At 40.0% G+C, this 21,923-nt stretch overlaps 3 protein-coding genes across 7 annotated transcripts in view; 2 read left to right on the top strand and 1 right to left on the bottom strand.

The window, feature by feature from the left end:
• si:ch211-243g18.2 (uncharacterized protein LOC559906 homolog) overlaps positions 1-10,992 on the top strand; it is a 33,083-nt gene extending 22,091 nt beyond the window's left edge. For 4 of the 5 annotated variants that reach the window (XM_068652790.1, XM_068652789.1, XM_068652788.1 and 1 more), the window contains 12 exons: positions 2,995-3,153; positions 4,503-4,630; positions 7,007-7,120; positions 7,713-7,979; positions 8,080-8,205; positions 8,392-8,474; positions 8,537-8,693; positions 9,434-9,598; positions 9,667-9,792; positions 9,861-10,078; positions 10,212-10,237; positions 10,571-10,992. In XM_068652790.1, the coding sequence (XP_068508891.1) occupies positions 7,722-7,979; positions 8,080-8,205; positions 8,392-8,474; positions 8,537-8,693; positions 9,434-9,598; positions 9,667-9,792; positions 9,861-10,078; positions 10,212-10,237; positions 10,571-10,686 (1,275 nt within the window). In that variant the 5' untranslated portion in view covers positions 2,995-3,153; positions 4,503-4,630; positions 7,007-7,120; positions 7,713-7,721 and the 3' untranslated portion in view covers positions 10,687-10,992. Of the gene's footprint in view, positions 1-2,994; positions 3,154-4,498; positions 4,631-7,006; positions 7,121-7,712; positions 7,980-8,079; positions 8,206-8,391; positions 8,475-8,536; positions 8,694-9,433; positions 9,599-9,666; positions 9,793-9,860; positions 10,079-10,211; positions 10,238-10,570 lie in introns of all 5 variants that reach the window. The other variant, XM_049739124.2, reaches the window with a different exon arrangement.
• A 1,082-nt stretch (positions 10,993-12,074) lies between these two features.
• On the bottom strand, positions 12,075-13,407 carry LOC125980130 (purpurin-like). Its single transcript, XM_049739212.1, has 5 exons — positions 13,260-13,407; positions 13,068-13,185; positions 12,849-12,985; positions 12,532-12,644; positions 12,075-12,453 (listed from the first exon to the last, which is right to left on the bottom strand). The coding sequence occupies exons 1-5, from the start codon at positions 13,382-13,384 to the stop codon at positions 12,230-12,232; spliced, it is 717 nt and encodes a 238-aa protein (XP_049595169.1). The 5' UTR covers positions 13,385-13,407; the 3' UTR covers positions 12,075-12,229.
• Positions 13,408-15,257: 1,850 nt separating this feature from the next.
• On the top strand, positions 15,258-21,846 carry pde6b (phosphodiesterase 6B, cGMP-specific, rod, beta). The gene is made up of 23 exons (XM_049739015.2): positions 15,258-15,816; positions 15,885-16,196; positions 17,194-17,346; positions 17,410-17,499; positions 17,591-17,731; positions 17,797-17,871; positions 18,311-18,375; positions 18,524-18,590; positions 18,672-18,719; positions 18,794-18,943; positions 19,012-19,155; positions 19,244-19,309; positions 19,374-19,523; positions 19,589-19,696; positions 19,768-19,877; positions 20,328-20,415; positions 20,500-20,600; positions 20,691-20,798; positions 20,869-20,932; positions 20,995-21,069; positions 21,138-21,221; positions 21,295-21,448; positions 21,517-21,846. Exons 1-23 carry the CDS (start codon positions 15,355-15,357, stop codon positions 21,555-21,557), a joined length of 2,856 nt encoding a protein of 951 aa, XP_049594972.1. The 5' UTR covers positions 15,258-15,354; the 3' UTR covers positions 21,558-21,846.
• Positions 21,847-21,923: the final 77 nt, after the last annotated feature.

The following is a 21,923-nucleotide window of genomic DNA, read 5'->3' as shown; positions in this document are numbered from 1 at the left end:
CCTCGGACGCTAATGGGTGCAGCTCAATGGCGTCCCGACAGGCCGCCTGTCCTCCCTTAACGCCGCCCTCCAAAAAAGTGACATCACTCCACCCGCTGCATGTTGCTTTTTGCAAGCAAGGCCATTTTATTTATTGGGCAGAAGAGTCAGAATCAAATGCAATATACAGTTAAGAAAAGAAAAATGCAATTGAAAACTCAAAATTGCGTGAAAATGGAGAGACCAGTCGTGCTTTTGTAAAATGATCTCTGGAAAAATCAGGCCTCATCTCAAGTTTGATATTTTTTAAAAACCACCACGCTCAAGGAAAAACAACCAATCAGAAAGTGTCAGTCATTCTCATCCACCTGTTACAATGGAATTGAGGAGCTTTGCTGAAACTATGGTGGAATATCCAACTCTGGTTGTAGAAAAAATTGAAAAAGAAGAATTGGAACAATCTTGAGGCAAAACAAGCAGGCAGCTGAGAGGAACCGATTCAAATTTAGCGATACTATAAACTCCCACATTTCGACTGTTTTTATGCCAAGAGGTTTTTGCACGCTGGTTTCATTGTTACCTCCTGTATGGCCTCCACCCCTCCCTTCCCTTCCCTTCCCTTCCCTCCTTACCTTACAGCTGTTGTTTTGGATTAGCCAAATAGCTCCTGTCAGAAGCAGCCATCGCTCTCCTTTGCCACCCACTGAGCTCCACGCTCCCTCTCTTCACCCCTCCCCTTTGCACGTGCACACACGCCATATTAAAGTCCCTGACAGGTGCGTGTCAAGGTGCACCCAGGAATTCACCTCGCTTTCAACCGCTCCTCTCTTGTCTTTTCACAACCGAGCGGATAAAGAGTGTGGGGGGGGGGTCGGTTTTGACAGTTGGTCAGACAGGCTGACAGCGAAAGGTGTTTTGACACGATGATGGCAAGTGTAATAGTGTTATTGCAGTCATCTGGAGAACGGTTGGTCGGAGTCCGGTTGCAGAATCATCAGAGCGCCGTCTTTAATAATTCGACAGAGATCCGTCAGAGTCGTTTTTGTTGTTTCTGCCACGGCAGACGCTCGACTCGCCCGGCGAGGTGGAAAGGTGCCGTGCCGAGGCAATAAAAAGCCTGTCATGAGTGAGAGGAGGAAATGTGCTCATGCGTGGAGAAATGAGCTGTGATTTGAGATCAAGCGCGCCAAGTCAAATGGGAAATTGGGGCATTTCCCCGCTCGGGTATTGACAGGTTCATCCGAAGGTCAAGTTGAGACGTGATTATGGTCATCGGTGACTCGGCTTCGCTCACCTTTTCCATGCGGGAGAAACAAAACCTTATTCAACTTTTCCTCCTAATGTCTTGATAAAACAAATCACGCTGCTTCGCTAATACCCGCCGATGCTCTGCATTGTGTTGCCTTTAATCAGCGTAATTGCACTGCATTTAATAAATCCAGGCTATTATTAGGCAATAGTATTGTGTGCGTCGTTTTTTCATTACAAATTCTTTACACGATTGTTTCAGAAATCCTGCAGTTCATGCCCTCAGCGGTCACAACATTAGGTACAGTTCTTAATACAAGGCAGGCACTCAGAGTAAAAAAAAAAAAAAAAAAGCAAGAAAAAGGATCCTATAAAAGCAAACAAATTCAAACATGATCTGATTAGATTTGACACGCATAAGTGTTTGAATGTGTTAAATGCAACCCCCCCCCCCCCCCCTCCTGCTAATCTGCTAAATATGTAATCTGGATTAGATCTGAATGAAATTTGGTTTGGCGTTAACAGTTTATGACCTTGTGTAACACATTCTGTGCAAACTGGGAAGATTTTTTTTCTTCATTCTTCTCCTTTTATGATCTAAGAGATGTTTATTGACATCATTAATGCCCACCAAACTGAGTGGGGTTGGTAAAACATAGCCAGGAACTTTGCATAACCCCTTTGATTGACACGCTCATAGAAAAACAATGATTGACACATTGGTAATGCAACACCTCTCTGGCAATGTCAATCAAAAACGAGTGCGACTAAGTTTACATTCATAGCAAAAAAAAAAATCTACTTTTTTGGATCTATGGAAGCTTTGGGCCCACCCGCTTTGTGCAGGTGTACCTAATATCGTGTCCAGTGAGTGCGTATTTGCAAGTGTCACCAAAAAAAAACAAAAAAATACATTTGCATTCAAAGATGATCATTTTGATGAAAACTTAACGATAGCAACAGGTTTGAATCTCAAAGATACTGCAAGATACATGATTACGACTTTCAGGCAAGCTAGCTGTCCGCGCGGTGAAGCTAAACTAGCTAGGTTAGCTTGACACTTTAGCTTGATGTTGCTAATACATTTAATTGAAAATACAATAGATAAGACACCATGATGAGTGTAAACATAATACTATACCATCATAAAAACATTTATTGATTAATCATAGACATCTATATCTAGACAAAAAATCTACTCGCTTCCTGAGAAACAAACAGTGACAGTACAAATGAAACAATACTAGATCATACAATCGCAAACTCGTCCTCAGTGCATTCCCAACATCAAGAGTCAAACCGCCAAGCCGCCCATGAAAGTGAGCGACGTGGCGCCACAAAAGACGCAAATCAAATCTCGTGTAATCTTGATGAGACAATAGCTTTGAGTGACAATCGTCTGTCTTGTCCCGCCGGTCTGCGGCCTCCACTTCATGCGGCCGCAGACAAAGTCCCCATTTGGGCTGCGGCGGTGATTGAACATTCATGCCATTATACGCTTTCATTGAGCTTTCTTCATCCAATTCTCCTTCCACAAAGCGCCACCAGTCAATCACCTGCATAAAAACCCGTCTAAATATAGGGTGTGAGACGTGTTACACCACTCGGCGCGGCCACGGCTTGTAATTGAAACTTTTCCCCATTTGCTGTTTTTTTTTTTTTTTATCCCCCCCCCTACATGCTTTGGCTGCCGCCAGGAGATTGGCAGCTCTGAGTGGCCAGCAGATGAAGCGGCAGGCGCACTAATGAATAGAACGCTGATTGCAGGATCCCCGAGATGCAAATTACGGTTCCTGCCACCCCTGACGACCGGCAATTACCGGGCCTCCGCAGCCATCGCCGCCGAAGAGGAGGAGGAGGAGGAGGAGGAGGAAGACGCCTCGTGCATATTCATCACTTGGCAGCCATATTGATCGACAACTTCAGGCAAGAAATGGCTAAATGTAAAAATAATAATAATTGTACTCCAAAAGTGTGGCAGGATTTTTTAAATCAGATTTATGACACAGGTGACTTCATTTTCTCAATTTTTTTTTAATTTTGTTTGTTAATTTTTAGACCTACTATTATTCTATAATTTTTAAAAAAGTAAGAAAAAATACAAAAAAATTAATAATCTGAAAAGAATTGTGTTAATTATAAGAGATTAAGATTTTAGATTTTTAATAGAAAAACTCTAGAACCCTGGAATTAATTCCCAAAAAATTCAACTTTATTTTTTTTGCATATAAAATATCTTACAAACTACTTTTTTCTAAAAGTACGATTAAAAAAATATATAATTTTAATTTAAATCACAAAATCTCATCATACTGACAGTTGACTCTGAAACATTTAACAAGGTGCCCAAAATATTGAAAATATGAATACAAATTTTATTTTGTGTTAACATTATTAGACACACATGCACACACGCAAAAACACATGGACTAGCAACCGCAGCACATGTACATGAATCTGAAAAGGCCCGGTTTAGACAACAAGGCAAAAAAGGGGCGCACTGCCAGCTCTTAATGGCCCCAAAGGAAGGAAAGCCGAGCATCTTCCTCCAAACAAACATCTAATGATCACATTAGCCGAGCATCACAGAGCTGTGTCATTAAAGTCTTCTATGTCCACGTCTCTTCGGCAAACTTCAAATTTTTTTTCTTTTCAATCCTAGCTGGAGAATAAGATTTATTTGGGGATTTTGGAGGGACTGGAGTTCATTTTCGCGCTTGCGTGCACTCTGGGGCCGTTCGACGAGCTGATCCGCCTCTTAGTCAAGCGTTTTCTCTTGGAACCATTAGGAGCATCGTGTCTCAGCATTTTCACGTGGCATAAACATTTCACCATTATTCTAATTTGTATTTACTGTATTTTATGATTTATAAGTGAAAAAATACAAATGTCATCATAGTTTCTAATAACAGATAATTATTGCTCAAATAAACTCAGACGTTAACATTGCAGTATATAGTACACCTTACCTGATTTGTCTCGTTGAAATTAGCCCATTCATCTTTGTTGCCGTGACAACTGAAGCAGACCAATGGGGTGGCTTCTTGGCTACTTGTTGAACCCCAACCCAAAAAACAAAAGTTATAAAATATATATCTCTATTTGAATGTGCTATTTTTTAAATTTTTAAAAACAAATCTTTTGGTTTTTAACACGAAGTCTATTTAATTTCATTTGCCAAAAATATTGTTACGAATCTTCTTATGTGGTTGTAATTGTTTGTGTAAGTAAAAATAAAATAATTGTAACTATATTTGATTTTTTTATCGAGGAAGTCGATCGAAGTTGTGCTCTTGAGCAAGGCACGGCCACATTCGCGTCGGACCGAAGAGGAGGAGGACTTCCCCCGGGCCATGCAGAGGACAACGCTGGGCTCCCTGCCAACTTTCCACTTAAATAAAAGGTACACACACATGCGTCACTTTTTCCTTTCAACTTCCCATCCACTCAGCAGCTCGGCTTATAGATGCATATCTAAAATATCACAAGCTTTCTGAAATCATCATCTGCACTCACACACAAACATGCACACTGATGTTTGTCTGACACACAAAAGCAGCACTCAGGATATGGTGGGGGCCAATGCGTGCTTTTACACAAAGTGGTTAACATATGTTGTTATATGTGCTTTTTTTTTTTTTTTTTCTTGCCCACTGATTTGTATCTTATCAGAAAATAGCTGGTGGGCACACCATCAAACTGACATTGGGGCCCCAAGAGCCATCAGTCTGAGGCTTCAAAAATAAAAAAAATTACTCCGTAAATATGGAATTATTCTAATGATCACATTGTTAGAGATCAAGATAAAATGCCGTAACAAGTAATTATGAGCAAATTGTGGTTATAATACTTTTTTTGTGCTTAGTGCTGGAATCAACTCAAACACACACAAAATTAAAATAAAAGGAATCGTTGTGTGTACCTTTATTTTTTTAGCGGTTCTTAACATGCCTGGAATTAAGTAAAAAAATAAAAGGGGGGAAAATATGTTTCAAAATCATAAGTAAATAAATAAACAGCAAGAAAGTGAAAGGTAGCACCTGAACTAAAACAGGAAGTAATCACTTGAGGAGCTATTGAGAGGCTTCAGTCATGCTCCAAGTCCGGCATATTCTATTTTTTTTTTTTTTTTTGGGGTGGACCTGACCTGATGGTCATAGTTGGCGGCTTGGCCTCGGTGTCAAGTCGCATGCGCCGCCGAGGGGATCACATGATCACTTGTGACAGGAGTCACAGGGAGTCAAGTGGGGTCACCGGGAGTATCCTGGCATCCTGCTCGTTTAATCACCCGTTTATTTGTTTAACAGCCAAACTTTGTCGGGGAGAAAAGCAGGAAGTGAAAGTTAAAGGATAACAGTGGATTTAGCTCATGTTCAACCTCATTTTTGTACATTGATAGCGAGATCGATCAATGGTGGGAGAACCATAGAGAGAACAAGATAAATTCTTTAAACCAACTTTTTTAAATATTATAGTACACCGCTGTTTCATTAACAAACAAATAAAAATTAAATGCAAACGTATTGTTAACGGTAACTACAGTTGAAGTGTTTTTAAGAAATATTTTATAAAAGTTTGTTTTTGCATACCACCAGGGGGAGCCTGCATACCACATTATAGAATCACTGCAGTAGATGATATAGAAAGACAAAGTAGCGTCATGGATGGGGCGATAGTTTGATGGATAGACACATTTTATATTTAAAGTAAATATACTTAATTGCTTTTATAAAGGCAATTTAGTACTGCCCATACACTATAAGTTAGAAGTTTTTTATATGTCTGCGTATTTAGTTATAATTAGCCTATCACAGAATTGTACTCTGGAAACGGGCATTCTTAATCTTGGATTATTATAATTATTATTTTCTTTATTATTCTAATATGATGTAACATAATAAAATGTAATAAAAAGAAGATGGGCAAAGTAGCTTGTTGCTGCCCTCTTTTGGCAGGGAGAAAAAACTGCTGATATGGAATAGACTGACTTTTCGTATTGTCATGACTGTACATTTCACTTTCAGTATGTAATATATTTATATGATAGCATGTGTTTGAAGTCTACTTCCAAAATGAAATTTCCTTCATTTTTATCCTGCATATTTCTTCCCTCTCAACAAAAGGAAAGGGAAAAAAAAAGTGTGTGATAACCTAAAGTGAAGTGGCGCATGTTGAGTATGATAAGAGATTTAATCACTACATTATTTGCGCTTTTTTTTTTTCCTACTGCCGCTTTTAAGACAAATCATCTCATCACTACACAGGCCATAAACCTGTTTTTGTCTTTCGCACACAAAAAATCTTGATTAGGGTCATGATGCAAATGTTGGAAGTGGGATATTTGCATCTCATTGAAATTGTAATATGCGGCAAACAAACGAGCTCCGTGCTTCAATACCCAGCTCATTTGCATAGACCACTGCAGCCACAGTTATAAGCACGTACTTTTTAAATGGCAGCGTGCGCATGGTTTCCTCATTCTTCTGGTTTAATAATTCACTGAAACGGATGTTCAAGTTACAGCGATGCGAGGGGATGTACAATCGGAGTCTGCGTCCACAATAGTGAAACACCGATGAGACATTCAATAGCGGTGTGACACACGAGACAGCACACTTTGCCGTGCTAACATTGCTAAAACAATATCAAAGGCATATTTTTTGTATGTTAAATTCATTCATACAATTTCACTGGTAATTTTTGTAAACAATAAATTTAATCAATTAAATTGCATTGCGAATCCCTTCTATTGCGCAACACCTTTATTTGGTGTTTACAGGCCACGCCCACTTCCTGCTCACCTGAATATAAGCTCACCTTGCAGCATCAGCAGCACACAGCCCCTGCTGCCCTCCTTCAGCTTGATTGTCCTTTCCATCTTGAGAACATCTTGGTAAGTTCCAAACATCTTTTATTTCTATTCATTGTCTTCGCTTTTGAAAATGATCTAGCCGCATCAAGTGACAACAAAAAAAATTGCATGTTTTTCAGTCACTGCTTGAAAAAAATGGTTACATCAAAACAAAAGTGTGTTTGTCGCCAACAAAGCCTTGGCTTATCTCTGTTACGGAATGCTCCGTGAATCATATTTAGCCCATCATTTTCTCATGTGAACAAGGAGTCCATCTGTCCCCTGATGGCTCCTCTGTCGCGTTGCCAGGATCAAGTGACAGACACACAGAGAGGTTCCCTTGACTGCTAATCCACCTCTAGAACTCTCTTGAGAAAGGAACCCGGGCCAGCGCACACGGACAAACCTCTATACCCCCCCCCCCATACACACACACACAAAGGCCGACTGTCCTACATCCATACGTTGAATTGTCCAATGTACAGAAGTAAGGCGACACCAGGGAATGTCAAGTCTACAGAAAGAGCAAAAAGATTAGACCTGAAAGTTTATGATGTTATAACATACGGTGGAAGTCATGACTATTTTTTTGTAAACATCTGACTAATGTCTTATGTCCATCATTTTACCACAGCTCCTCATCATGGCCTCGAGCATGTCACTTCGGGGTTACTCCGTGGGCCGTCAGCCGTCTTTCACCAGCCGCTCCCTGATGGACACCAGCCGCACCCGGATTTCCGTCCCGTTCGCCAGCGGCGGCAAGCTGACACGATCGGCGTCCATCAGCCATGACCTCAGCGGGCCGGCGAGTTTGCAACTGAACGGGCTGCACGGCAACAACGCCAACGAGAAAGAGGCCATGCAGAGTCTCAACAGCCGTCTGGCCAAGTACCTGGACAAGGTAGACTTGTGTTAGGCTTTTTGGTCGGCAGCCAAGCGGAAAACGTGGATATGATATTACGGATGCGCTTTGATCGTATGAGCTCTTTTTGTACTCACAGGTGCACACGCTGGAACACTCCAACGCCGACCTGGAGATGAAGATCAAGCAAGTGATGATTGAGCGCATTCCAAAAGGCCATGACCTTGACTCCATGATGGCCCAGGCTCATGCGGTTGAGCAGGAGGTAATACTGGACTCCAATATCTTAGCAGATATTGATTAATTAAAAAAAAAAAAAGCAAAAAAACTAGTTTTTCAGTTGTAATTTCACAAATCACCACTAGATGGCACATTGCTTACTGAGGGAAATAAAAATGAAGTAATATTTGGTCTAGTTAGACTGCATTCACCTCCTGTTAATATTTATCAGGTGAGGAAGAAGACCCTGGAAAATGCTCGTCTCATGTTGGAGATTGATAACGCCAGGCTGGCTGCTGATGACTTTAAGATCAAGTGAGTAGTTAATGATAACACCAAAATATACTTCCTGGACAAATCTGCTTTTGTTTCATTAGATGGGAGACTGAATTGGTGATGTGTCAGTCTGTGGAGCGAGACTGCGTGGCCCTGAAGAAGGCAAAGAGCGACCATGACCAGATCATCGCCTCCCTCAGGGGCGACCTAGACAGCCTAAAAGAGGAACTTTACTTCCTCAGGAAGAACCACGAGGAGGTAGTCTATGTGCCTTGTTTGTCATTTTGGGCTCCGCCTTTTAATTTCCATTTCAGTCATCCTTATGTAAAAACATTATTTCCCTTTTATTGGAAACATACAGTCACTATTCAATGGAAAAATATTGAAACATTTATTTTAATTTTCTGTCAATGGAAAAATATTGAAAAATGTATTTATTTTATTTAGAAATCATACATTTTTTAGTTTTTGGTCATTTTCGCTCCCACTCAAATAGCAACAAGGTAGTATATATTTGACTGACCTAATTTGGTGGCTGGAAGTGGTCTTTTGGGGGGTCCTTTGGTTACAGCAGACACAAAGAGCAGGTAGATCTTATTACGCTAAGCCAGCCACTTTTATCCACTCAGCCTATGTGAGATATATTATAGCCAGGAAACGTATTACGACAACAAAACTTTCCTTATCGACAAAAACATTACCATTTTTCGGTGCAAATAACTTGCAGAGCATAGATGTGCATGTATTGTTATTCAATTTATTAGGGAATAAGATGTGGATCCTCTACTTTTTTCTTTGTTAAAATGGTAACCTAAGCTCTTCATCACCTATTGATGAGCAACATCTAAATAATGGACTATAGATGCTCTCACATTCTCATTAAACCTCTTCTACATGTGAGACTCATGTGTTAGCACAAAATACAATTTAATAGTGTCAAAAAGTTATTTTATTCATCCAGGGAGTTCATTAGAAAAGCACCATCTCTGCTTCTGCAGGAACTGGAACAGATGAAGTCTCGTATAGCCCGGGATGAGGTTAACGTGGAGGTGGACTCGGCCCAGGGACCTGAGTTGGGAGCTGTCCTGTCTGAACTGAGGATCCAATATGAGAGCATTGTCAAGAAAAACAAGGAACATGCCGAGAACTGGTACCGCAAGAAGGTCTGGGAGCCGTTCGCTCATGTGCTTGGCGTGTCGATTTGTAGTCCAGTAATTATTGTTCTTTTCAGCTGGAGACGGTGCAGAACGACGTGAAGGAGAGCAACGAGGCCCTGAGAAGTGCCCAGAGCGAGTTGGTGGACAGGCAGCGATTTCTTCAAAACCTCGAAGTGGAGCTGGAGAGTTTGCAGAAGCAGGTGATTGGCTGCACGGCAAAGTCAAAAATGAAAAAATAAAAAACTCAATGTCATATCTCCACCTTCAGGTTGCGGCCCTGGAGGGCAACCTAGGCGAAACTAGTCACAAGTACGCCGGCGAGATGGAGCGTCTGCAGGTCACCCTGAACCAACTGGAAGATGACCTCTCACAGCTCCGCTTGGACATGCAGCGCACCAAGACCGACTACGAGCAGCTCCTGCGCATCAAACAGAACCTGGAGATGGAGATCGCCACCTATAGGCGCCTGCTGGAGGGAGAGGAAAGGTAAGTACTTTACAAAAAATATTATTTATTAAAACATTTTAGTGTATGCTAATGCTGTGCTTTTATTTTATTTTTTTTAAGTGGCTATTTTATTTTTATTTATGTTCTAAGGAAGTTCTTGTTTTTTTTCCAGCCTTAAGGAAGTGCCACCACCAAAAAGTGAGTATACTCATTCACCTATAAAATAAAATAGCAACACTGTGACAATAAATGAATTAAAAATAAAAGTTATTATCTAATAATAATAATTATTTTTCTTAGAAACTGATGATTAATTTTAAATGCGTGCAGATTTTTTTTAAATGGAGCCAAAATGACAAAATTGTACTGTCATTTTATTCAACATTAATTATTGAATCTTGTTAAACGTATGACTGATTTTATTGACAGGTTGAGAAAAATACTTTTAAGTCTTCAACACATCCAAAGTAAGTAATAATATCTTATTATAATATCCTCACTCACTTTTATGTCCTTTGCTTGCTTATACAGAAGAACCTGATGTTCGCACCAGGAAGATCGTCAAAGTGGTGACGCAGACGATGATCAACGGAAAGGTGGTGGGTGAATCCAGCGAGGTGGAGCAAATTGAAGAAACCAAGAAATAGGAGGTGCATTTAGGAGATCATAAAAAAAGCAAAAAATATTTGAGAAATATAAATCTTTACTCATTACCGTGGGCATTATTCGTTTTTCTGTATTATGAAATGTACTCTAACATAGCCGTGCGTGCTAACACCATTCTTATATAAGATTATTAGGTGAAAAGGGCAGCTAACTAAGCGTTTTACAAAAGAATACCAAAAAAATATTTACGTCTTCGTGTAGCAAAGTTTACCATAGCACGTGCAAGCAGAAAGTTTAAATCATCCTGTATTCATGTTTCACTCAATAAATGACATCATGCACTCTTATCTGTTATACGAGACATAAAGGCAAACAGAGGTGGAGACAAAAGAGGGCGGAACATCACAGATTAAATTGGTCTGCTGATGTTTTAAAATAACAGATGACATCCACACCCAGAATTACCACAATGTAAAAAAAAAAAAAGTACAGTCTAATTCTTTTGTTTTGAGAATGAAAGCTTTCCTCGTGATGAGTAAGTTCACACAGTTGATCCCATCAGTGCTAAGCTAATTTAAGTCTTTAAGTCTGGCCTGTTGGCTAATACACAGCGTTTCGGTCAGCCACTCACTCACAATAAGCCCCTTTTACACGTGGGGCCCTTTCACCCCCATATCAATAGCACCAAGGTTTTTTTCACACAGAGATCCTGCAAAATTGTGCGCCGGAGCCGTAACATGAGAGCTCAGATTTTGACATTGTGATCTTTCACGCAAAGGCACTATTATCCATTAGATATACTAATAAGATGTGTGATATTAAGGAATTAATATGTATATTTTTTTTCCAGTTTGTGGGACATGGGGAAAAAAAAATGTTTTGGGGGAGCTGAAACAGTAATGTTGGAACACCTTTAAAATTTATTGATTTAGTGGCAACATTGTTAGTTAGCATAAATATTTTGTCAACCTGCTGTACTTAATATATTCTATCGAACTTGCTGTGATTTTTTTAGTTCCAGCAACATTATTTTTTTTTGCAGTTTTTTTTTGAGTGATAGTTATACTCTAAATTAATTTTTCTTTAAATTATGTTGGGTTTTTTTTGGCTTCATGGATAAATACCAATCGTAATTCTAAACTGCTCCAGATGATGTTTTTAAATGCTGCTGATGGTTTCTATAGTTACCAAAAGCAAGACCCGAACACTGCTGCATTCAAAATGACAAATATGATCCTTACCCTCTTGGCTTATCGTAAAATTAGCATAACTAAAGTGTGAAAACATCAGACCACCAGTTAAGCCCCTTAGTGTTCTGTGTTTCACACATGTCTGGCTTCTTACGGGATCACGGAGGGATCAACAGCTCAGCACATTTCCGAGCCTCAGGGTACAAATTTTCATGCATTCACAAAACGAAGACAGATGGTGGTTTTAGAAAAAAACATATTTAATGTTACATTCATTCACAGACCACCGAAGAACGTCCTAAACTTGGACTCCAGGTATGAAGGTTTTATGACATCAGTTCTTTTTCACATCACTCTTGCTTTCAAGCCTCGTCTCGCTTGTCCACTCCCGGTTTTAGCAAGCTCCGGACTGTAGCACGGGCTGGAACTGTCCGACCATGCAGATGTCTTCTTGCTTCTGGCGCACGACGCGTTGGATGGCGGGGGGCAGGCCGCGGGGGTTCCTGGAGAAGACCAGGGCGTAGCCGTCTTCGCAGCTGCCGTCCTCCTTGACGGTGCGGCAAGCGTAGGTGATGGCGTAGTTGTCGTAGTCGGTGTCGATCACCCAGTAGTTGTCTCCTGGAGAAGGTTAGGAATCACGTACTGTTAGGAAAGAGCAAGAGGATGCGCCATTTTTTTTTTTTTTTTAATACTTGCCTCCACTGGACAGATAGCTGGCCAGTCCCTGGTAGTTCATGAACATCTTGCCGGGGGTCGCGGGGTCAGGGACGGAGTACTGGGCGGCCATGTCGGCGCACACCACCCAGAAGCTGCAAATGGAAATTTTCATTCTTCTCTACTTCTTCTGTTTTTTTTTTTCCTCTTTTGGCTAGTAGCTAAGTTTAGCCTGGGTTGTTAGCGGAAATTGCAGAGAATGTGACCAAGCATTTCTGATTTTCCATCTTTTGACTGAGATTTGAAAGGTCTAAAAAAAAAGGACAACAGAATTCTGAGAACCGGAATGTCCAACTAACCCGAAAAGGGTGACACGTCCTTTGGAAGAAGCCGTCATGCTTCCGTCATCATCAATGGTGTACTCGGCCGAGATGTTGTCCTGCAGGAACAAGCCTTCCGGATCCTTCTTCTGTAGAGCGTACCACTTTCCGGCATACTGAACGATGCAGAAGATTAATCAGTCAAGAACTTCCTTATTCTGTCTTTCCCATCTGTGAAGCTTTTACAGATATACTTACCCTCTTGGGATCAAAGTCCTGTTTGACGGAAAAGCTGTCCACCACGCATGAGGTGGACAGACAACTCTCAATGCAGGACAGAACAACCAGCAGGATGGCCAGCTTCTTGGACGCCATTCTGGAAGAACATCACATCATGGGGTGATCAGAAAATTCCATTTCAGACAATCAAGTCACCAAATTCGCTCTTACCTTCTGTATATACAAATATCAGCAAGAAGCACTTGTATGTGTCCAAAGACTCGATCGGGTCTTGTGTCCAACCCCGTCTCCTTTATATACAGCTCAACACAGACCAGCTTACGACTTATTTTCATTGCCGGGAACTAAATAAGGTGCTTAAATCTCGAGGTAATCTCTAGAAGTCCTTACACTAAGATGGCTTCTGTGTTCAAACTTTACAGGACAATTAAAAAAAAAAAAATAGACTCTTATGTAACTAATTTTGCAAGATGCCCTGCTCAAATCCGCAAAAAAAGACTCCGACACTGATCAACAACTTTTACTTAACTTATTTTTTTGCTTCCTGAATGAATGAGCTATTATAATAGCCCCAAAATAAAAAAAAAACACTTATCTTCTCCCCACGTGTGAACTAATGAACTTCCCAGATTAACCTCGGCCACCTGAGATTACTGCTATTATTATGTAGCCATCCCAAAATGTCTGCTGCTGAGCGTGTCTCCTGATTAAAGCTAGCCACATAAAGGACATCAAGTTCACGGGCTTCACGTAAACACACTAAAGGGCATCCTCGGCGAGACAGACGACATACAAGCCAATCAAGTCAGACGATCTATTTTTTTTCTCCTCTGGGATATAATCCGTTTTGTGTGGTCTGAAATGGCTCGCGGACGCAAATAGATTCACTTCGTAACTTGTAGCTATTGAATAAAAAGCTGTTGTGTTTATAATGTTTAGGAAAAAATTTGATTATAACAATAATTGTCAAAAGTAAAATAGAAAATAACCACACCTGCTATTTTTTTTTTGGAATTATTTGAGTTATTTTCTAACAAGGTTTTTCTCCATCTTCCTTCAAAGGCATTTATTTATTTTCTAATTTGTAGTTTTGGTTTGAAACATTGGCAGAGCTAAGGGGCACTGGTCCCCCCAACACACAATTATGGTTAGAGCCCCTCAGTGCCAGACCAGATAATTGATTTTTTGGTAATTTCTGAATTTTCAGGGAATTATATTAAACATTTCCACATATGCCCTATCGGGAAAATATAACATATTTAATAATATGATATAGTAATCTATCTAATTCTCTAAAGATTTTTTTTGCAGTAAAAAAAAAAAAATCTGTTTTTGTGTTTCGCAGACCCCTGCCCCCCCTCACCCGCAATGAAAAAAACTCTAGCTCCGCCAGTGGTTTGAAATATATATTTTTAGTGACAGCACTCCTGAAACCTTTCTTACACAACCTTTGGGACACTAAATTCTTCTCCATAACATTCTGTATTCTTTAATACTCTTTATACATTTTTCTCAAGTAGGAGAAGACATGGCTTTGCAGGGATCAGAAAGAAACCCCGAAGTATTAAACCTTTCCGCCACCTGGTGGTCAATATGTCTACTGCACCTTGATGGTAAGTGCATAAATTGATCTCACCAAGTAAATGCTTGTCCTTTTAGATCTTTTATATGGTGATTAAGTTATAAAATGTTACTAAAACACAACACAGGAAATGAAAGTTTTATTATGGAGTCAGTTTAAACCTGGAACAAATTGGCAAAAAAAACACACACCCATACACACTGGTACTGTTGTAGGCTATTATAGTTGAAACAGATGATTAAATATGACCTTTTCTAATATGCTGATGGAAACCTAGCTTACACAATCCATTGTCACCCCCTTGTGGTGCAAAGGTGTGAACAACAACAACAGACGTGGCATTTAAAAGAGTTGTGGTGCAAAGATAATCAGCACCTGCCCCAACTAAATCAGGCTTATGCTTGAGGAGGCCTTGTTTAATAAGCACTTAAAGAGCTTCCACGGCAGACCTGGAAGTGGCCATCATATATATTTATATTTTTTTTTTGCTGAGTCTTCATTTTTGCACACAGAAGGAAAACTTTATTCATCACAAAATAGGGAAATATCTTACAGTAGCTTGGATGCAATTAATTTCCTCCATTAGAGATGTTTGGGAGGGGGATCAGAGTCCAAGTCTGGTTAGGATGCTTCCTAGATGAAGAAGTGGATCCAAATAAGGCCCCGTTAAGCCTTGGCAGAAGTCTCGACCAAATGCCAATCTATTCTTGAGTTGATATCTCTATGACAGTGATCAGTGCCCGTGTGGGAGTAGGAGATGATCACCTGACTAGAAGATCCCCTACTAACCTTTACAAGTATCTGCTGAGGGCAGGAGGATTGTTTGCATTCAGCCCTCTGCTTCTCATCAGGGCTCTCACACGAGGAGGGGGATTACTATTACGGCTAACCCAAAGAAGCCCAAACTGGATCCCACGGCAGCTTTTAGTTAGTTTGTTTTGTTTCTTAATATTTGGAGGTAGCTTAGTGAGAGCAGAGCTTTATTGTTGCCTTGAAGAGGCTGCCGTCGTTGACAAGGAGGAAAAGATGGGCGTGCAAAAGGAGGATGTAGAGAAGTTCCTCAAAGAGAACCCGGCTTTTGCGAAGGAGTACTTTGCTAAGAAGATGAGCCAAAGCGCCATATCTAAGGTGTCGGGACTCCAGGAAAAACAGGTGGACTTCAGCCAACTCCAGGAACTCAGCCAGGTAGTCTTAATATTCAACTGGAAAATAAAAATCAAAATCGGAAAGATTATTCTCTCTTTGTTCCTCAGGTGGAGGAAAGTCGGATCATGTATGACCTGATCACAGACATGCAGGAGAGCATCAACATGGAAAAAGTGATCTTCAAGATCCTCAAGAGAATCAGCGCGTTGATCCACGCCGACCGCTGCAGCTTGTTCATGTACCGGCAGAGGAACGGCATCGGGGAGTTGGCCACCAGACTCTTCAACGTCAACACCCAGTCCGAGCTGGACGAGTGCGTCGTGCCGCCCGATTCTGAGATCGTCTACCCGCTGGACTTGGGGATAGTCGGTCATGTAGCCCTGACCAAGAAGACAGTCAATGTGAAGGATGTCAAAGAGGTAAGAGGACCAAAAATGACTACATGTTGTCCTTATTACAACCGCTAGGTGGCAGCAAAACACCGTAAAACCACCTCAAATGTATTTTTTGGCCTATATGAGGATATTTTAAAAATATTTACATTTGAAAATAGTGTGACCCACACAATCAATTTTCTCATCTAAAACAAAGACAAGTGAAGAACCACACAACGTTGATATTTTTTTTTTTTTTTTTTAAAAAGAGGCAAAAAATTAAGTTAACACATAATTAGTGCTTGGTCATCACTTTAACACTTTTGGCCAGTGATGAGTGAATACAGCCACACTTGTAGCTATATTTGACCAAGTGAAGGTTTAATCCACTTGTTAGACATAATCCATTTATTTGCAGACCCGGTCTAGTGGATTACACGGCGCTTGTATTTAGTCAGCAGTAATAAATAATGGATCTAGGTTAGTCGTGTCGGCATACATTTTTAACCTTTTACATCAGGTTCAAATATTAGTGCTGAAATCTCTTATTCATATGTTTGAGATGTGTTCAATTGTGTTAATTACACTCTAAATAATTCTGTGCAAAGGTAATATTTGAATTAAATTTATTTAATCTCATTGTTCTTAAATTTAATTGGGACTAGCAAAAGAAAAGTGGTGGTATTTGATTGTGTTATTTTGAACCAGTCACTTTATGATGAGACTACAAGTGTTGTCATATTCACCTATAACAATAATAATAATAATAATTATTATTATTATTATAAATTAATAGTATAAAATAAATCAATAATAATAATAATACAATAATAAAAAATAATAAATTAAGAAAATAATAAAATTGATTGCTTGATTGATCAATTTTATTTGGAGCTCAAAAACAGGAAAAGATATCAGTAAAATGTAAAAGAAAACAAAATGTCCCAAGCAAGTCGTAAATAACTTAAGCAACAACAATTAGGACAGTTATCATCAACAATTATCATAATAAAATCATAATGTTCTGTATGTTCTTTTTCAGAACCAGTACTTCAGCTCATTTGTGGATGAGCTCACCGATTACGAGACCAGGAACGTTCTGGCCACGCCCATTCTTAATGGCAAAGACATGGTGGCCGTGATCATGGCCCTGAACAAGACCACGGGGCCACATTTCACTAATGAGGATGAAGATGTGAGACATTTTAAAAAAACTTTTTGTACTGTGGAACATTCTTAGTGATGTGTTGTTTTGCAGCTCTTTTCAAAGTATCTGAAAATCGCCACGTTGAACTTGAAGATCTACCATCTGAGTTACCTCCATAGCTGTGAGACTCGTAAAGGACAGGTGATGCATGTTACACTTAATAAAAGTCACCCCTCTTATAAAATTGAGCATCAATATCTATCTTTGCTCTAATTGATTGTGCACATGCCAGTTGCTGCTGTGGTCCGCCAACAAAGTTTTTGAAGAGCTGACCGACATCGAGCGGCAGTTCCACAAGGCCTTGTACACGGTGCGAGCCTACCTCAACTGCGACCGCTACTCGGTCGGCTTACTTGACATGACCAAAGATAAGGTGAGTTTTCCTTCTTTATTTGTTTTTTTTCCCCAACTACACTAAATTCCATTTGTGTCTTTCAGGAGTTCTTTGACATATGGCCGGTGTTAATGGGAGAGCAGCCACCTTACGCTGGGCCTCTAACACCTGACGGAAGGGTGCTCATTTTTTTTATTTCAGAATAAGTAAGAAAAATACATACGGAAGAGGATTAGGGCCAGTGAAGAAAAAAAAACGAGGGGTGACAGGATTCTGCCTTTTTTTCTTAGAATTCTGACTTTAAAGTCTGACTTTAAAGTCAGAATTCTGAGAATAAAGTCAGTTTTTTCTCAGAATTTAAAGTCAGACTTTAAAGTCAGACTTTAAAGTCAGAATTCTGAGAATAAAGTCAGAATTCCGACTTTAAAGTCAGAATTCTGAGAATAAAGTCAGAATTCTGACTTTAAAGTCAGAATTTAAATTCTGACCTGACTTTAAAGTCAGAATTCTGACTTTATTCTCAGAAAAAAAAAAGTCTGAGAAAAAAAGTTCTTCACTGGCCCTAATCCTCTTCCGTAAATACACAATAAAGTAATAATATATTTGTTTTTTTTTAAGGAAGTACATTTCTACAAAGTCATTGATTACATACTACACGGGAAGGAAGACATCAAAGTAATACCGTAAGAAAATTTGTTTTTATCTGCCATTCTAACTTGATTCAAAATATCAAAATAAACGTGATCAAAATGTATTCAGATCTTTGGCTAACAATAAATACACAAGTTTTTTTTAATTTTTTTATTTTAATATTTTATTTTTATTATGTAGTAATCCACCAGCAGATCATTGGGCCTTGAGCAGCGGCTTGCCTACTTATGTTGCTGAAAGTGGCTTTGTGAGTTTCGTTTCAAGTCATGACGACAATATCCGCTTCAATCTCAGTTTTCCTGAGCATAACTTCTTTCGTCCTCTTTAGATTTGCAATATTATGAACGCGGCATCGGACGAGACGTTTGACTTCAAGGTATGAGATGAATAACGGTGAAAGATGGTAAACACCACTCAGTGAACACGATATATTTTGTTCTTATGATCCAGTCTGAGGCGCTGGACAGCAGTGGATGGACCATCAAGAATGTTCTCTCCCTCCCGATCGTCAATAAAAAGGAAGAGATTGTAGGCGTGGCCACTTTTTACAACAGAAAAGACGGAAAGCCTTTCGACGATCAAGACGAGCAGCTCATGGAGGTAGGAGATTCTCATATCTCCATCCCAAAATCAAAGTCCTGATATTCTCTTTTCTGTTTGTCTCCAAGGCTTTGACCCAGTTTTTGGGCTGGTCAGCTTTGAACACGGACACGTACGACAAGATGAACAAGCTGGAGAACCGTAAAGACATCGCCCAGGACATGGTGCTCTACCACGTTAAATGTCGGAATGATGAAATTCAAAATATCCTGGTCAGTACTTTTGTCTAGTTCCCACAAAGGTTGAATCGGGTTCTGCTCATGTGGTAACGGAACTTCTGACTTTTCTATCCCCTCCCAGAACACCAAAGAGGTCTACGACTGCGAACCGTGGGAGTGTGAAGAAGATGAGCTTCTAAATATCTTGGTAAAAAGCTTAAGAACTAAATTTTGGGTCGAATATAGCGTGTCAAGGATGTTTCCATTCACAGAAAAAAGACCTACCTCCTCTGATCAAAAAATTTGAGATCTACGAATTCCGTTTTTCGGATTTCAACTGCACCGAGATGGAACTGGTCAAGTGCGGTATTCAGATGTACTATGAAGTCGGCGTCGTCAAGAAATTCCAAATCCCACAGGAGGTGATTTCACACTTGGATCATCAAACAGTTCCGGAGCCTTCTAAGCTTCCATTGGTTCTCGTCAGGTGCTGGTTCGCTTCATGTACTCTGTCAGTAAAGGCTACAGGAGAATCACGTACCACAACTGGCGCCATGGCTTCAATGTGGGACAAACCATGTTCACGCTCTTGACGGTATTTGTCGACGTGCTTATTCAGATGAAAATGCAGGCAGCTTTTATTAGTGTTGGATGTCTTTGGACCAGACGGGAATGCTGAAGCGGTACTATACCGACTTGGAGGTCATGGCCATGATTACAGCAGGCTTCCTTCATGATATTGACCACAGGGGGACCAACAATTTGTACCAGGTCAAGTAAGTGCTGCTTGATTCATTTGCTAGATTTAAGTATGTTTGAAAACAATTCAGGCTGTCACTATCAAATTTTTAGAATCGATTTTTCTATTGATTAATCGGATACAATTTTATTTGTATTTTTTTTTCATGATTATTATTTATTTACTAATTATTTTCGGTATAATTTTAGTGATCAAAAAACAGCAGCTAAGCAATATTACACAAGGAGGATTGAAGCTCATTGTTTTCCAAAATAAAAGCAAATGTCTTAATTAAACACAAAAGATAAATCAGTCTGCTGTTTTTAATGGGAGACTAGAGAAATCAGAATGATTACTTTTGAGAGCCTGAAATCAGAAGATATGGACCATCTTTAAAAATGGCTCTAAATGATGACTCGATTATTCGATTAATTTTGACAGCTTTAAAAAAACAATGCTAACAATTCTGTTATTTGAATGTTAACAGGTCAGGCAACCCTCTTGCTAAGCTGCATGGATCTTCCATTTTGGAACGACACCATCTGGAGTTTGGAAAATTTCTCTTGTCTGATGAGGTGAGAATGTCCATTAAGTGTCTTTTTATTCCCCCAAAAATATATAGCTACAATACTTCCTTTCTTTTCTGTCCTCAACCATAGTCACTGAACATCTACCAGAACCTGAACAGACGACAGGTGGAGCACGTCATTCACCTCACGGATATCGCCATCATCGCCACCGACCTCGCCCTTTATTTCAAGTTAGCCATCGTTATTATTATTCTTATATTAGGTTAATCCCCACAAAGAATACACGAAAATAAACAATAATACCTCTCCTCACATGCTAGAAAGAGAACCATGTTCCAGAAGATTGTGGACCTTTCGCACACGTATGAAGATGAAAAAAAGTGGGTTGATTTCATGTCTCTTGAAACAACCAGGAAAGAGATACTCATGTGAGTACACCCCCCCCCAAAAAAAATCCTCCTGCTACTTGTGTTTAGCCGCTAAAGTTTCTCACCGCAGGGCTATGATGATGACCGCTTGCGACTTGTCCGCCATCACCAAGCCTTGGGAGGTGCAAAGCAAGGTGAGAGGTCACGTAGAATTCTAGAAAAGCACCCGCAGTGACTATTTATTTGTGTCGTTCAGGTTGCTTTGTCTGTGGCGGCAGAGTTTTGGGAGCAAGGTGACCTGGAGAGGACAGTACTGGAGCAACAACCCATTGTAAGTCATTAGAAATGATTTGCTGATTCATTTCCTGTTCGAATCCGCCTCACTTTTGCATCCACCAGCCCATGATGGATAGGAACAAAGCAGCAGAGCTCCCCAAGCTTCAATGTGGTTTCATCGACTTTGTCTGCACATTTGTCTATAAGGTGATGCTTCGCTCGATTGGTTAAATCAAATTTTATTGTGAAAGGATTAATTGGATTATTTTGTTTTGCACAGGAGTTCTCCCGCTTCCACCCACAAATCCAACCCATGCTAGATGGAATCCTGAACAACAGGAAGGAGTGGAATGCCAAAAAAGAAGAATATGAGGCTCAACTCAAAGTCATAGAGGATGAGAAGGCCGCAAAGCAGGCGGCCGCAGCTAGTAAAGGTGCTTACTAATTTGAAGTTGTAATTTAATGTATAGTATTTTTAGTAACTATTTCCTTCATCCACCAGTGGATAACGCCGGCGGCTCCAAGACCTGCTCGGTGTGCTGAAACACTCAAGGAAAATTCGGTGAGAACTGTAGGCTCTGTCGAGGGGGAGAAAAAAAAATTGGGGCGCAATTGTGGTCTGCAGGAAATTGGTGCTTATCAAGAAAGAGAATCGGAAGCAACATTTTCTAGTTTTATTTCTATTTCCATACTTGGACTGTGTGTGTATGTACATATGGTATGTAAGTGTGTCCCAATTGTACAGATGACTTTTGGGTTGCTAGTCAACTCTAGCGTAAAAGCGACCATGTAAATACACCGTTGTCATGAAAAAAAAAACAGGCTACTGAGTATTTATTTATTTATTTTACTGTAGTCAATTTTTAGGTTTCAACCCAGTCATTCATTTTCAATCGGGCTTAGCTGCAT

Source organism: Syngnathus scovelli, chromosome 13 (genome assembly GCF_024217435.2).
Source record: "Syngnathus scovelli strain Florida chromosome 13, RoL_Ssco_1.2, whole genome shotgun sequence".
Classification (NCBI taxonomy): domain Eukaryota; kingdom Metazoa; phylum Chordata; class Actinopteri; order Syngnathiformes; family Syngnathidae; genus Syngnathus; species Syngnathus scovelli.
This window is presented reverse-complemented; position numbering and strand designations above follow the sequence as displayed.